This window comes from Drosophila mojavensis, unplaced genomic scaffold (assembly GCF_018153725.1).
Source record: "Drosophila mojavensis isolate 15081-1352.22 unplaced genomic scaffold, ASM1815372v1 contig_80, whole genome shotgun sequence".
Lineage (NCBI taxonomy): Eukaryota > Metazoa > Arthropoda > Insecta > Diptera > Drosophilidae > Drosophila > Drosophila mojavensis.
Window position 1 is genome coordinate 10,203,296 of NW_025318906.1, and position 12,854 is coordinate 10,216,149.

The 12,854-nt window shown below is 41.7% G+C and overlaps 5 protein-coding genes across 5 annotated transcripts; 1 reads left to right on the top strand and 4 right to left on the bottom strand.

Moving 5' to 3' along the window:
* Nucleotides 1-419: 419 nt before the first annotated feature.
* Nucleotides 420-5,543, bottom strand: LOC6579347 (tyrosine-protein kinase receptor torso). Its single transcript, XM_002005207.4, has 14 exons — nucleotides 5,155-5,543; nucleotides 4,816-5,061; nucleotides 4,514-4,751; nucleotides 4,367-4,449; nucleotides 4,135-4,303; nucleotides 3,673-3,978; nucleotides 3,256-3,609; nucleotides 3,030-3,201; nucleotides 2,478-2,973; nucleotides 2,326-2,420; nucleotides 2,140-2,262; nucleotides 1,938-2,075; nucleotides 1,714-1,878; nucleotides 420-1,638 (listed from the first exon to the last, which is right to left on the bottom strand). Exons 1-14 carry the CDS (start codon nucleotides 5,308-5,310, stop codon nucleotides 1,584-1,586), a joined length of 2,796 nt encoding a protein of 931 aa, XP_002005243.2. The 5' UTR covers nucleotides 5,311-5,543; the 3' UTR covers nucleotides 420-1,583.
* An 803-nt stretch (nucleotides 5,544-6,346) lies between these two features.
* Nucleotides 6,347-7,335, bottom strand: LOC6579350. The gene is made up of 3 exons (XM_002005210.4): nucleotides 6,831-7,335; nucleotides 6,662-6,769; nucleotides 6,347-6,605 (listed from the first exon to the last, which is right to left on the bottom strand). Exons 1-3 carry the CDS (start codon nucleotides 7,212-7,214, stop codon nucleotides 6,432-6,434), a joined length of 666 nt encoding a protein of 221 aa, XP_002005246.1. The 5' UTR covers nucleotides 7,215-7,335; the 3' UTR covers nucleotides 6,347-6,431.
* Nucleotides 7,336-7,458: 123 nt separating this feature from the next.
* On the bottom strand, nucleotides 7,459-10,226 carry LOC6579351. The gene is made up of 3 exons (XM_002005211.4): nucleotides 9,752-10,226; nucleotides 9,164-9,692; nucleotides 7,459-9,095 (listed from the first exon to the last, which is right to left on the bottom strand). Exons 1-3 carry the CDS (start codon nucleotides 10,081-10,083, stop codon nucleotides 8,466-8,468), a joined length of 1,491 nt encoding a protein of 496 aa, XP_002005247.1. The 5' UTR covers nucleotides 10,084-10,226; the 3' UTR covers nucleotides 7,459-8,465.
* A 41-nt stretch (nucleotides 10,227-10,267) lies between these two features.
* Nucleotides 10,268-11,043, top strand: LOC6579352 (putative ATP synthase subunit f, mitochondrial). Its single transcript, XM_015163627.3, has 3 exons — nucleotides 10,268-10,351; nucleotides 10,420-10,502; nucleotides 10,615-11,043. Exons 2-3 carry the CDS (start codon nucleotides 10,424-10,426, stop codon nucleotides 10,857-10,859), a joined length of 324 nt encoding a protein of 107 aa, XP_015019113.2. The 5' UTR covers nucleotides 10,268-10,351; nucleotides 10,420-10,423; the 3' UTR covers nucleotides 10,860-11,043.
* On the bottom strand, nucleotides 10,894-12,788 carry LOC6579353. Its single transcript, XM_002005213.4, has 3 exons — nucleotides 12,046-12,788; nucleotides 11,645-11,990; nucleotides 10,894-11,584 (listed from the first exon to the last, which is right to left on the bottom strand). Exons 1-3 carry the CDS (start codon nucleotides 12,464-12,466, stop codon nucleotides 11,416-11,418), a joined length of 936 nt encoding a protein of 311 aa, XP_002005249.1. The 5' UTR covers nucleotides 12,467-12,788; the 3' UTR covers nucleotides 10,894-11,415.
* Nucleotides 12,789-12,854: the final 66 nt, after the last annotated feature.

Genomic DNA, 12,854 nt, shown 5'->3' on the forward strand with positions numbered 1-12,854 from the left:
ATAATTTCCATATCCTGCTTTGTCACAAACTAGTTTTCCTTAATTGTTCCTTATGTAAATGGTCAATTGTAAATATATTTTCTGCTGAAGCAATCGCTTCTCACTCTTATACAAGTCTTATACGAATCATATACACTGAAATATTCATAAACATCGTGTATTTTTGTAGTCATATTGGTATCTAAGTCAACTACAATTATTATTATCTTAATGTATAAAAACTTTTTAAAATTTTGGGGGTTAAATAGTTGTATAATCTAAAATCGATTTATGTCTATAAAATGATCAAATACAGTTTTGTGGTTAAAAGGAAACAGAAGCAAATTTCATTTAAAGATTATTAAAAGTACTATATACGTTTATCTTCAACCAAACTGTCCTTCTACAAGAATTTTTGATTGAGCTATAAAACAATTCAGTTTTGTGGTGTTGCCATTCAAAATATATTTTGATTTTTAATAACACAACTAAGAAAAGAGCAATAGGTGTGGCACCTCCGTTCTTCGATGGATATACTACATACTCATACTTGCGAAAGTGTTGTTTGTTTAAATTGCGATTGCATATGGGTGTGTAGATGTGCAGGGTATACTATAAAAGAACTAGCTCTGGGGCAGTTGATCAGCAGTCCTGTCCCATTTGGAGGGGAGTACAGCCACTCGCGGTTTAACAGGCAACACCTTCGCAGATACGGGAAAGCGAGACTTCCACGTCCAGGTATCCTCTTCCCGTGGTTTCTGTTGCTCGGGGTCAACGAATGCCGCTGGAATGACACTCTTATTGGGTTCGTTCCATCTGGGAATGCGCCGGCGTTTGGTCCGCCTCATTTTGTTACGCTTAGCCGAAACCACATACGAATATAGCTCCGATATGTCTTTGCATAAATCGGAGTGCTTCAACAAGGACTTGTTATGGGACGACGGATACTTTAATCGACAATTCCCGTTGCTGGATCCATTGCAGCAATCGGACAGCTGGCGCACCGGACAGAGGGGACAGGCATAGGGTATTGGTTCGCATGGGGTCCATTCCATGCGGCAGCAGTGTTGGCACATTTCCTAGCTATGTTATTCAAATCAAAAATAAACCCAATTTAGTTCTAGGTACAATTTGGCAAAAGTTAAAAACGTTTTCTACACGGCCCTTTCGAATTTTCTGATCATCAAAATTCGAAAGCTACCAAGCTACCAAAGGAAACAAATTCTGACTGATGGCTCCAAGTAGCATAAAATGGATAAGTTTACCAGAAGTGGAAGCTCTATTATTAAAGTAAACTATGCTAAAAATAACTATTTTATTTGCAGAGGAAGTTAAATGTCATTTAAGTCGTGCTTTATAAGAACTGGAAGATTATAACTTAAGTTTCTTTCAGTTATATATAAATTTTCTCTTTTCTAGATAGAGTTTTCATAGTTTAACAATTACAATATGCTCTATGCTCAGAGAGCTTATCATGTGTTGTACATATAGTCAGCATATGTTTTCCTTAGAATCTTTGTTGAAAATGTATTGCACAAGGTAAAACATTTTGAATGGAGACAACAAAAATCAAATTAAAATAAAAACAAAGACTAAAGTCATATTTAAGCACAAGGTTGCAAATAGGGTTCATCATGTTGCGGCAGTTGCTCCACTTTGCTGTGAATTGAAATGAGATTTGGAATTCGATTTAGATTTAGCTAGAGACTATTAACTATACTATATAGCACATGCCTATGTGGATTGTCAGTTTGAGTTAGCTGTCGCTTTAGCTGCTTCTGTAGCCGCATTGGCTGCTCATTGCTGGCCAGGATCATCGCATCGAGCTGCTGTTTGAGTTGGGCAAATGTGGGTCGATTTCCCGGTATAGAACACCAGCAGCTTGTCATTAGAGCAAATCTGTAAAGACAATTATCTTTGATATATATGTTTTATTTATCTACTCTGCAGCTACGTACACTTCATCTGTGCAGCCTTCGGGCTGTTTCATGCGCTGTCCCTGACGCAGCAGCTGCAGCAAATCTCTGGGCGAGATGGAAGGATATGGCATGCCGCCCAGTGTGGTAATCTCATACAGCAGCACCCCAAAAGACCAACTGAAAGCAGAAAGTAAATACAAATATATAAATTCTGTTTAGCAGACATAGATCACATTCTTACACATCGCTCTGGCTGGTGTACACCTGATGGGTCAGCGACTCCAAGGCCAACCACTTGATGGGCAGCTTGCCACTGCCTCCAGATTTACGATAAACATTCTCATGGTAGACATCACGACTCAGACTGATAATAAAAATTAAGTTTAATTAATATGTATGCCATAATCTATATATAATATATGCTTGCCCAAAGTCTGCTATTTTGATGGTTAGATCCATGGAGATGAGCACGTTTCGTGCAGCCAAATCTCGATGCACAATTTTATTCTGTGCCAAAAAGTCCTGTGGATAGAAGTCATTATCATCCTATACATTTTCTGGCTCTATCTATGCCCTTACCATGCCCACAGCCACCTGTTGCGCAATATCCAAGAGATCGGCATATTTCAGTGGTTGCCTTTCCAATTCTTGTTCAACGGCTGGTGTATTGAAGTACTCCTGATTTTCAAAGCTAGCCGTGCAGCAGGTGTTTTTCTCTGACTGCTTCTCCTTTTGACTGCGCTTCAATAGGTTCTTCAGAGTTGCCACAGCAGCAACTGCTGGTCCTGCATTCGCCTCAATATTCTCAATGCCGTGCAGTCCATAGGATTTGTTGTCGGCAGCAAGTGTTCCCTTGTTCCATTTGAAGCTGGTATCTTGGCGACTGCTGTTCCTTGAGAGATCCGTCTCGGATTCCTCTTCCAGGGTGGACAACATGGATCGATTTATATCCTCAATACGTGTATCGTTATACAAGAGATGCCCAGAACGCATTGAGTGATGCTTCTGCTGGACTAGATTGAGCTTGACATGCATTTTCCGTGCGCTGCGCTCCTGCTGGAATTTCCATTCGTCACTGTGAAATAAATGCATTAGACAGTTTCTATGAGGGAAATCAAGGTAGTTGCTTGCCGCAAATAATTCTGAAGGCTGCCCAGGCCGCAATATTCGGTAAGCAGCATCATGCGATTGCTGCACCTGGTCGAGTAACCAACAATTCCCACAATATTCGGATGCCTGCCCACGGCGCGTAACATTTCGATTTCGCACTTGAATGCCTGCACATCTTCCTCATTGGGGTGATCTAGAAACAGAATCATTAAATAAACAGTTTGGTTTCTTAGGCTATTTTTCTTACCTTTGAGCAGCTTCACAGCCACCTGACGCTGTTTGTAGACACCACGACGCACTAGGCCAAACGCGCCCTCGCCTAGTACATCCTGCAGCAGCACAGCATGCGGGTCCACCTCCAGCTCATCATCCAGTTCAAAGTTATCCTCGGCAGCGAGCGTGGCTAACAGCCTGCTACTGTTGTTGTTGACCAAGGACAAGTGAAAGTCGCTTGACTGATTTGGAGCTGCCTTCAGCTCCTTCGTCTCCAGCTTCTGACACTCTTGTCGTTGCTTTTGCCTACGCAGCGACAGCCAACACAGGCCAAGTATCAAACACAGCGTTACAATAAATAGCACCATGAAGTTAATCTGCGTGCTTTCTGGAAAATAATAGAAATTATACAAACATGCATAACTCATTTATAATTGTTAACGAAACGTACCCAGCATCCAGAACTGCAAATCAATCTTATCTACGGGCAGTACTGTGGCATTCCGTCCGCCCTCTGTGTAGGCCACCAAATGCACCTCAAAACTGGCACCAAGTATAGTGATATTTGGTATATAATAATGATTAGCACTACCATCCACTATATACTTCATGTGATTGCTATTCACGTGCAGATCGAATATGTACAGCGTGTAGTTATCCGGCAATTGTCGTGGCCGAGCCCAACTAATATTCAGTGTCAATATATCCTGGTCGAAATGGGATTGTTGCACGCTAACATTGACGGGCTTCAGTGGAGCTGTAAGAGAGGAAGAAGCATTAATAAAAGACACCCGTTTAAAACGAATATATCCCGATAAACATATTTTACACAGTAGATCATTCATCTAAGGAATTTGGCCTTCTTTAACGGTTTTTTAGACTGCTTTCAACTATACAGATCATTTCAACTTACGACATAGGGTATAGTTGTAGTGGAACCAATCCAGGCAGCTGGGCACGTGGAGTACCAGCCATTGCAGTGAGCTCTCCAGCATGTTCATGATATTAACCGTGCGAATGCCCACCATGAACTGCTCGCCAAATTTCAAATTGGGTATCGTATAGCTGTAGAGGCTGCGAGGCTGTAAAAGTGAAAGACGGTTAAGGTTTGAGCATAAGCAAAATATAAACGTCAGAATATTTACGTCACGAAACTCGATGGGCGTGGGCGCGTCCATAATTTGACTGTCCTTCGAGAAGTAGATCATATCAAAGTAACAATTGCGCTCTGCAATCACAGATATCGAATATAAGATCATTTCAATTGTATAAGACTTCTGTATAAGACTTACCTGCGGATGGCTGCCATTCCACTTTTGCTGCAATGTGCTGCCTATCGCCGGGCTGCTCTTCGAATTCTTTCAGCCGAACGTTGCCCATCTTGCTCGGCTGGTAGCCGCGCTTCAGTGTCTGATAGCTCTCCTGGATGGCTATAAACGAATAGGCGCCATCGGCGTGCACAGCCAGCGCTGTAATATTATGCGCGGCAATTGCTTCCAGATCCCTTAAGGTAAAGAAACTATCATCGGACTGAAAGAGATTCAAGATTATACATAGATATTGGTAAGTGGGTGGCTCGAAACGCTCTACCTACCACATAGAAAGTCGATTCAAGATTAACGTCGTCGAAAATTCTGTCAAACCGAATGATAAACATGGCATCTGGCATAGCCTGTGTGGCATTATCGCGTGCATGCTGCACCCACTTGATGCGAAATGAGAGCTCCGACTCTGTGCGGCAAACGAGATTCAAGGAGAAGTTCTCCTGTATTTTGTGCGGAGTTGCGGGCATTAGATCCGTTCCATTTTCACTACAGTAACCGTAACAGCTTGAAAAATTCTGCGAAAGAGAACGAAAGAGGGAGAGAGAGAGAGAGAGAGAGAGAGAAAGATTTATAGAGCATGATCTTGAGTTACGCTCAATTGGTGTCACCTTATTTGGTATTGTGAGCAGGCAGCGCTTGGTGCAGGCGGTCACATTCAGCAGCAGCTCCTCCTTGGAGAGCTCACGCATGAGTATCAAATCGCCCTGATTGTCGTCTATGAGCAGCCAGAAGAGAAATGCATATTTTGCATAGAACAGCAGCATTGTATTTTTGTATTTTTTTAATTATTTGATTTCTTTCTTATGTCTCTTCTTGCGCGCTTCGCTTTACAACAGTTGAACTTGCGGTTCTTATTGTTTATTTTACAGTTCGTTCTGCTCTTGGCTGTGGCGCTGCACTAGTTCCACTATTATTCAAATTTCCTTGTGGAATTGCCGCTCTGCACTAGTTCCAACCTTCGCCTACGACTGAGCCGTGCAAACTGAAGTCGAGCCATGGCGAGCGGACAGGAAGAATTGCTGCAAAGTCGCAAAAGAAAAGAAAAAAAAAAATGGAATTCTGTTTTCATTTCTTCTCTGTTTTGTTTCAACTTTGTGTTTCATGTGCGTTATAGAAACGTACGAACGGATGGACAGACGGACGGTCACGCTAGCCATATCATTTGTAATGCAAAAATCCAACTCAGTTTTCGACAATGGGGCGCCAAAGCGGATTGGAGAAATGCAGAACGCAACATATAAACGAGAATGCTCCAAACGAGAGTGCTTAACAACAAATACCCTTCGATTATGGCGGTGATCAGCCGTTAGTTCTGAATTATGTGCATACTTATGTATGTGTGTAGGGATTTATGCGGGTGGGCATATACATATGCATATATGAAGTTTTCGCTCAAATCTATTATATGCTCAAGTTCTCTGCTTCTGCTCATAGATCTATCAAGCTGTTATACTCTTCCCACGCATTTTCGCTTCACGCAGTGCAAAACTTGAGAGCAATTTTTTTGATCAAATTTAGTGGCAATACACAAAAGAAAATTAAACTTTTATTCTTTCTCTTAGCTGATGGCAACGGGTATAAACCGTAGACTGCATGTGCATGCCTGCATAGATTTCAAGCGTATAAAAAAATCATAGAATTTTTATTTCTTGTTCTAAGAGATAAGCCAATTGTAGTCCATTTGAAACTATTAATCTAAACTTTCATCTTATAATACTTAAATTTACATACTATATTTACCACTAAAAATTATGCATATGTCACCACTAAAGCTATAGCTATAAAAATTATATTTTCAGATTATTAAACTTACAATTTTATTTCATTTTTAATGCACTATATGGAACACTTTCAATAAAATGAAAAAATTTTTCTTATGTAAAATTCAGTATAAATTGACACAAAGGGCAACAGTATTCAATTGGACCTTCGACGGGAAGACGGTGCCCAGGAATTCGAGAAGCACTGGCTGCTTGCGTACTATTTCGGCATATTCGTCAAAGGATATTTGCAAATCCTTATCGAGATCAAATTTGATAAATATCAATTCCAGCATGTCCTGCAAGCAGTATAAATAAATATACAGTAGTCATTTATATTATATCATTGACTTACCGTGCGCATTTCAATCTGCTCATCCTCATCTTCCCCGACAAAGAATTTCTCAACGAACCGCATCACATGCTCACGATTCAAATAGCCAAGACGATTCTCATCATAAATCTGGAAACGAATATAGAAAAAGTTAAGTAGAATACGGATTTATAAGAACTGTTATACAAACGCTATAGACAAATATCATGCGCTCCTCAAGATCGCTTGCGAAATAGGTGGTAAACATTTTCACAAACGATGGCAGTGTACAATGACGATCCTGTGAGAATTTTGGATCTGTACATTCTGGATCGTCGCTAACAACAGCCACAACACGACCATTAATGTCAGTGTCGGTAACCCGAAACATTTGCATTATGAAATTCCCCAATTGCCTGTGCGTCATATATTTGGCTTTTGGTCCATTCGAGAGTACAAACTTATGATAGATCATCGCGAGGCACAGCAACTCAGTTTCTGAGAACGGAGACTCCACATGGGTGACTATACTGCCATAGATGAAGTTAAAGCGCGCATTTTCCATACAATCCAGTGTCAGATCAAGATCCTTCATTTTGTCTGGTTAACGTATTACTTTTCGCTGAATGTGTTTTCGGAATGTGTACAAAAGTATAAAAATACAAATAGTATTCGGCACTCGTATACTGACGATCTACTTCCTACTGAGCCATAGGTTTTATCGTAATTGTAGGCATAGTTTGGAATGCCCAAAGCTTACTTGGTTTGTCTTTATCGGTTTAGTATAAAGTTAATTAAGATACCATATTCCACCTTAAATTACAATTGAAACACATCTATTGTTTTATGTATTTTCTTTAACTAATTGTTTAATTGTCCTTTGCTTGAATTAATGTCATTTAGTAGTAAGCTAAAGCAAAGTTACAGGGTATTACAGCGCTATACAACACAAAGTGTACAACAGGGTACATATACGAGCGTGTGTATTAGTGTGTCTGTGTGTGTAGGGGGAGTATACCTTAGCAATGTACCTTAAAAGACAATCGTGTTTAGCTTACAAAAAATGTAATCTTAATCGAGTACACGACAGCTATATAAAAAGTTTATATATATATATTTTTATATATATTAAATGTATGCACACAAACAACATACAAAATACAACTACATAGATGTACAATTATCGTATAAGTATTTATATATAAAATTAAAAAAAAAAATACATATGTGTATACACATACATATATTATAATTAATATGAAATTATAAACTTAACATAGCTGCTTGATGGGTCTCAAAGAGAGGTTCTAATACAGTGGCAAAAATAGAATACTGACTGGGATCGGATGTGGGATTACTGCCATGCGAGAATGTGGTAAAAACTTATGCTGAAATTTGCTTAATTGATTCATCGAGTTTGAGTATTTTGCGTGTTTGTTGCGACACAACCGCTTGTGAAATTCATATTCATAATACATAATAATAATAATAATAATAATACTAATATCAAAAGAAATGCAAATGTTTGTTTCTTGTTGGTTGCTAGGTTTGGTTGTCTGTCAAATCAAATCGGAAAAACGAAGAGAACAGTCCATTCGAGTCATGTCTGTGGCAACGAGAGTATATTCGCATATGAATACGTATTCATATTTCTATATATCTATATATATTCATGGATTAGTCTGAGTTTGTCTTTTGAGACAGTTTTTCTTCTTCGGAGAGTCGGCTACATTTTGCTAAACGCATTTCAAGCTAGTTCCACTTGTCGCCCACTAAATGCTGGCAATGCGTATTATTTGTGAGTGTGTGTGCTCGTAGTGTGTGTGTGTGTGTGTGTGTGCAACTACTAGTTGTAAGTCAAGGAATTGGCATTGAGCGCCAGCGCTGCTTCCGTGCTGCTGCTGCTTGACGATGTCGATGCCTGCGGCTGTGGCTGATTCGTTCCACTCTCCAGATGCACATTATTATAGTCCGTTTTCGCATTGCAGCGCATGCCATGGGGCACGGGTAGTGGTGGTGGTGGCTGTTCCGCCAGCTGCTGTGGCTGTTGCTGCGGCTCCACCTCGCCATTGCCATTGTGGGCGTTGCTATTGAGATTGTAAACAGAGAGTCGCGCCTCATGCTCACGCCGCTGTTGACGCAATCGTATATCGTGCTCCTCGCGCATATGCCGCAACTTGAGGTCCTGCTCCTGGCGATAGTACGACAGCTTGAGTTCCTGCTCCATTTGCTCGAAGCGTAGCTTCTGCTCATGCTCACGTCGTGCATAGTCAATCTCGGCTAGGCGCGCCTGTTTCAGTAGCTTAAACAGCTGTTGTTTGTATTTCTCCTCCATGTCCAGGCAGCTCATGGCGCCCTCATTGGACGACGTCGCTGCTGCAGCCGCAGCTGCTATTGGTGTATATTGCGAGCCAACTGCAGTGCCGCTGGCCGCAGGCAGCTCATCCTCGGAGAGCAATGATTGAGCTTGTGAGTGCTGTGAATGGGAGAGAGAAAGTATATTAAATACGAACTAATTTATATATGTGTACTGAATCTACTCACCTTGCGCTGTCGTCTTTTGCGTATTGGTGAAGTCTTCTCGTTGTCATTGTCCTGTGTTGCTGCACCGTTGCCTGTGTCTGGGTCCTCTTTTAAGTTTAGCAACCCTTTGGCTTTGACCCGTTTGCGTCGTTGATTGGACGCCGATTGCAGTGGATTAGATGCGCTCTCCTGCTGCGAGTCGCCGCCAGCGGTGGAGGGCGGTGGTGAGGGTATGGCCATGGTTGATGTCTGTAGCGTATCCTCGCTGGCATTTGTGGAATTCGGCAATGCGGCCAGCGGCATATCCTCATCCTCGTCCAGTTCGAGTAGCTCTTTTTTGAGCGCACCGTTGGTGCCACTGCGCGTTTGACTGCGCGACGACACCGGATCCTTTTGTAGCTCCTCCATAAACTCTATCATGCGCATGCCCTCTAGCGCCTCCGACTTGGGTTGCTTTTGCTGATGTTCACGCTTCGCCGAATTCTTCATGCTGCGCCATTGCACTTGGATCTGTTCGAGCAGTCGATGGCGAAAGTTCAGCGCATTGAATCTGTGGAAATGCATAATTAATTGATTGAAATGCGTAAATATAATTCTATCTACACTTACTGTTTGGTTATTTGCGACCAGGCCAGTCTCTTGGCCTTGATGCTTTTTGCATCAACGCTCCGATTCTCAACGTATGCGACTTTTGTTTTGATCACTTCTAATAGGAGGCCGCGCTCTGCCTCTTCCCAATTAAGCGAACGTTTTTTGCGTGTGCCTTTTTTCTTGCCCGTTGCGCTTTCTTTTTCAGCAGACTCCTCGGCAGCATCTTCAGCATTCTCCACCCCCTCATCAGAGGCATTTGTAGCTTTTGTTTTCGACTCCGCCTTTTCATCGTCGTCGTCGTCTTCTTGCGGCGACGGTGCACCCTTTGTCAAGAGCTCCTCCAGTTTCATTACGATTTGGAATTTTTATTGTTTATGTATTGATTTTATTGTTGTTATTATTGTTATTTAAGCGCGTTTCCGATTTGCAAAAAATTCTTATTTGATTTCTGTATATACTTCGCAACGGCGTTGCCACCGCGATTAAGTGCAGCGAGAGTGGCAGCATGCAACATCGGGGTACCGATACTATCGATATTTATAGGTACATCACTGTGCACTTAGTGTGCTCTGATTCCTATCGATACATTGTCGTACTCATACTCAAGTATCGAGCAAAGTAAGTAGCAGGCTGGAAAATATAATCTCATTGGCAAATTATATATTTTTATCACACACGTAACTTAGCGAGATGGCTTTTGGTGACTATCCAGCTGAGTATAACCCAAAGACGCATGGACCTTACGATCCAGCACGCTACTATGGCAAAGGTAAGCCAATTCGCGAAATTACGTAATTTTCTGCCGCCCGACATTGCGGCTTATACCATACTTTTTTCTTCCATTTTATGTAATGGTTTTTTATTTCTTTTTACAATCACAGCTGATGTGCCTTTCGGCCAAGTGAAATTGGGCGAGTTGGGCGCCTGGTTTGGACGTCGCAACAAGAGTCCATCAGCCATCGCTGGCGCTGTCAGCCGTGCCTGGTGGCGTTGGCAGCACAAGTATGTGTTCCCGAAGCGTGCTGGCATTGCACCCTTCTTCCAGTTGACCGTCGCCAGCATGGCGTTCTTCTATATCATCAACTACCCCAAGTTGAAGCACCACAGGAACTACAAGTACCACTAAACGGTACATCTCGTTTAAGCTCTTCAGTGTACACTTTGTTATTAAAACTTTTTTCATTTATTGTTGCCATTCAGTAAAGTGAAGAGAGTTCGAACACAACCACAACACAATACAATACAATTGATGTTTTGAACACGGCTGATTCTAATAAAAAAAATTCTGCGAATAACTGTGCTGCATCAAATAACCGTAAACTTCATTTTCGAGCAGTGGTAAACCATAATTAATATATTGTTTTTAATTGTGTTCATCGATGTGAACCAGTGTCTCGTTGGAAGGCTCGGTTTGTGAAACTGGTTAAACTGCAAACCAAGTGTTCATTTATCAAAATGATTTATAGTTTTCAAATCGATCCTCAATCGAAATTAGTTGTAAATCACAAATCTACTTGATTGATATTAAACTAATTTTTGTTTCAAACTCATATAAAGCATAGCTAGAACTAGCACCATAAAATTTGGCTGAGGCCAGACAAAGGAATCTAGGCGTTTACTACTTTCTAAAATTTAATTCAATAATTAAATAACTTTCATTTTAGACTCAATTTCTCGCTTTGTCAGTAACACCCATCCGCTGCATTTGCTCCCGTGTCCAACTGCCTGGTTGTATTGTCTTTCGGAGGCGTAAAAATCTCGCAGATGAAGGGCAGCTCACGATCACAGCACAACGTTTGCCAAGTGCTGTTTGGTGTCAGAGCCACGCAGCTAGCATTGGCTTGGCTGCCGCTATAATGGATGCCTGACTACTATTCATGCATCTATGTATTTCAAGACAGTCTCACTTACCCTATACGCGGATGACCCACATGCCAGGCGCGATATAGAAAGCACAGCAGGCTCTCTTGCTGCGCATTGCGATAGTCGAGCGGCTGCAGGGACTTGCTGATATTAAATTGCAAGTCCACATAGGCCAGAAAGATGCCTGGCTCTGGTTTCTCGCCCACGCGCTGTCTATTATAATTCACCAGCCACTGAGATAGTCCATAGGTGCGCGCCTCGGAGGCCACATGGGCTAGGCTTCCACTAAACTCGCTGGCATTGCTGCAACTGGTGGAGGCATTCAAATAGTTTGCGGGCTGGGTATAGAAGACAAACAGACCCACTTGTTCAATGCAGCTAATGTTGTGCAGCGCTACGGGAAACCAATGATTAGATTTTAGATTTATTGTAATCGCTGGCCCATTCACCTGTGGGCCTGCCGTATAAGCTGTAGTAGTCGAAGCGACTATCGTTTGTCATGCCCGCAAAGCTCGTATTTTGCGGACACGCCAGAACATGACAGTTGAAGTACTCTGCGGGCTGCTCGAAAACACTCAAACGATTCCGCGCATCCTTTTGCCGCCTCCTGCTTGTCGAATCTCTAGGCTGTGTCTCAAAATAATTTTTGCGTCGCCCAGGTCCACCCGGTGCAAAGTTTAAGGCCAAGCCACGCAGCTCACGTGCCAGCGCCATGCATTCTTCCAGAGTACCTGTGCTCTCAAGAGCAAGTGCGTCCGTCGTAGCAGCGCGTTGGCATTGCCGCACCAGATGAAACTGCAAAGGAGCAGGATTTGACTTGGGGCAGCGCAGAGCAAGCAAAGGCGAAATGTTTAACAACAGCAACCACATGGCTTACTGCAGCAACCTACAGATCTGGCATATATATATATCCATTATATTTATGCATTCATCTCTCTGACAGCATTGATAAAAGTTTTATGGTCAATTTAATTTTTATTGTTCATTTGAATAGTTTCTACTTTTAGCTTAGTTCTAGTCTTTTTATTTAAAATAATACAGTAAAAGCTCGCTTCAACGAACTAGGCAGGCAGATGTTTGCTTAAAACTTAAATACGCATAAGTACATGCATTCCATAATTTTTACATATTTTAATAATTTAATATGCGAACTTAAATACATTTCAATGGTAAATTAAAATATTTTTATTATAACACTTTTGGCATTCACTAATTTTATTTGTTCGCTTGGTAAATATTTGTTCGAAAAGGCGAAAGT

Excerpts from the sequence above, each read along its gene's own strand:
- LOC6579347 (XM_002005207.4), bottom strand. The coding sequence starts at position 5,310 with ATGCTGCTGTTCTATGCAAAATATGCATTTCTCTTCTGGCTGCTCATA. Across the intron at positions 3,979-4,134 it reads CTACAACTATACCCTATGTC|CTCCACTGAAGCCCGTCAAT; the intron begins GTAAGTTGAAAT and ends CCTCTCTTACAG. Across the intron at positions 3,610-3,672 it reads TTTGCAGTTCTGGATGCTGG|AAAGCACGCAGATTAACTTC; the intron begins GTACGTTTCGTT and ends ATTATTTTCCAG.
- LOC6579350 (XM_002005210.4), bottom strand. The coding sequence starts at position 7,214 with ATGAAGGATCTTGATCTGACACTGGATTGTATGGAAAATGCGCGCTTT. Across the intron at positions 6,770-6,830 it reads GCATGATATTTGTCTATAGC|ATTTATGATGAGAATCGTCT; the intron begins GTTTGTATAACA and ends ATTCGTTTCCAG. Across the intron at positions 6,606-6,661 it reads AGCAGATTGAAATGCGCACG|GACATGCTGGAATTGATATT; the intron begins GTAAGTCAATGA and ends TACTGCTTGCAG.
- LOC6579351 (XM_002005211.4), bottom strand. The coding sequence starts at position 10,083 with ATGAAACTGGAGGAGCTCTTGACAAAGGGTGCACCGTCGCCGCAAGAA. Across the intron at positions 9,693-9,751 it reads TGGTCGCAAATAACCAAACA|ATTCAATGCGCTGAACTTTC; the intron begins GTAAGTGTAGAT and ends GCATTTCCACAG. Across the intron at positions 9,096-9,163 it reads GCAAAAGACGACAGCGCAAG|CACTCACAAGCTCAATCATT; the intron begins GTGAGTAGATTC and ends TCCCATTCACAG.
- LOC6579352 (XM_015163627.3), top strand. The coding sequence starts at position 10,424 with ATGGCTTTTGGTGACTATCCAGCTGAGTATAACCCAAAGACGCATGGA. Across the intron at positions 10,503-10,614 it reads AGCACGCTACTATGGCAAAG|CTGATGTGCCTTTCGGCCAA; the intron begins GTAAGCCAATTC and ends TTACAATCACAG.
- LOC6579353 (XM_002005213.4), bottom strand. The coding sequence starts at position 12,466 with ATGTGGTTGCTGTTGTTAAACATTTCGCCTTTGCTTGCTCTGCGCTGC. Across the intron at positions 11,991-12,045 it reads CTTATACGGCAGGCCCACAG|CGCTGCACAACATTAGCTGC; the intron begins GTGAATGGGCCA and ends GGTTTCCCGTAG. Across the intron at positions 11,585-11,644 it reads GTGGGTCATCCGCGTATAGG|CGGCAGCCAAGCCAATGCTA; the intron begins GTAAGTGAGACT and ends CATCCATTATAG.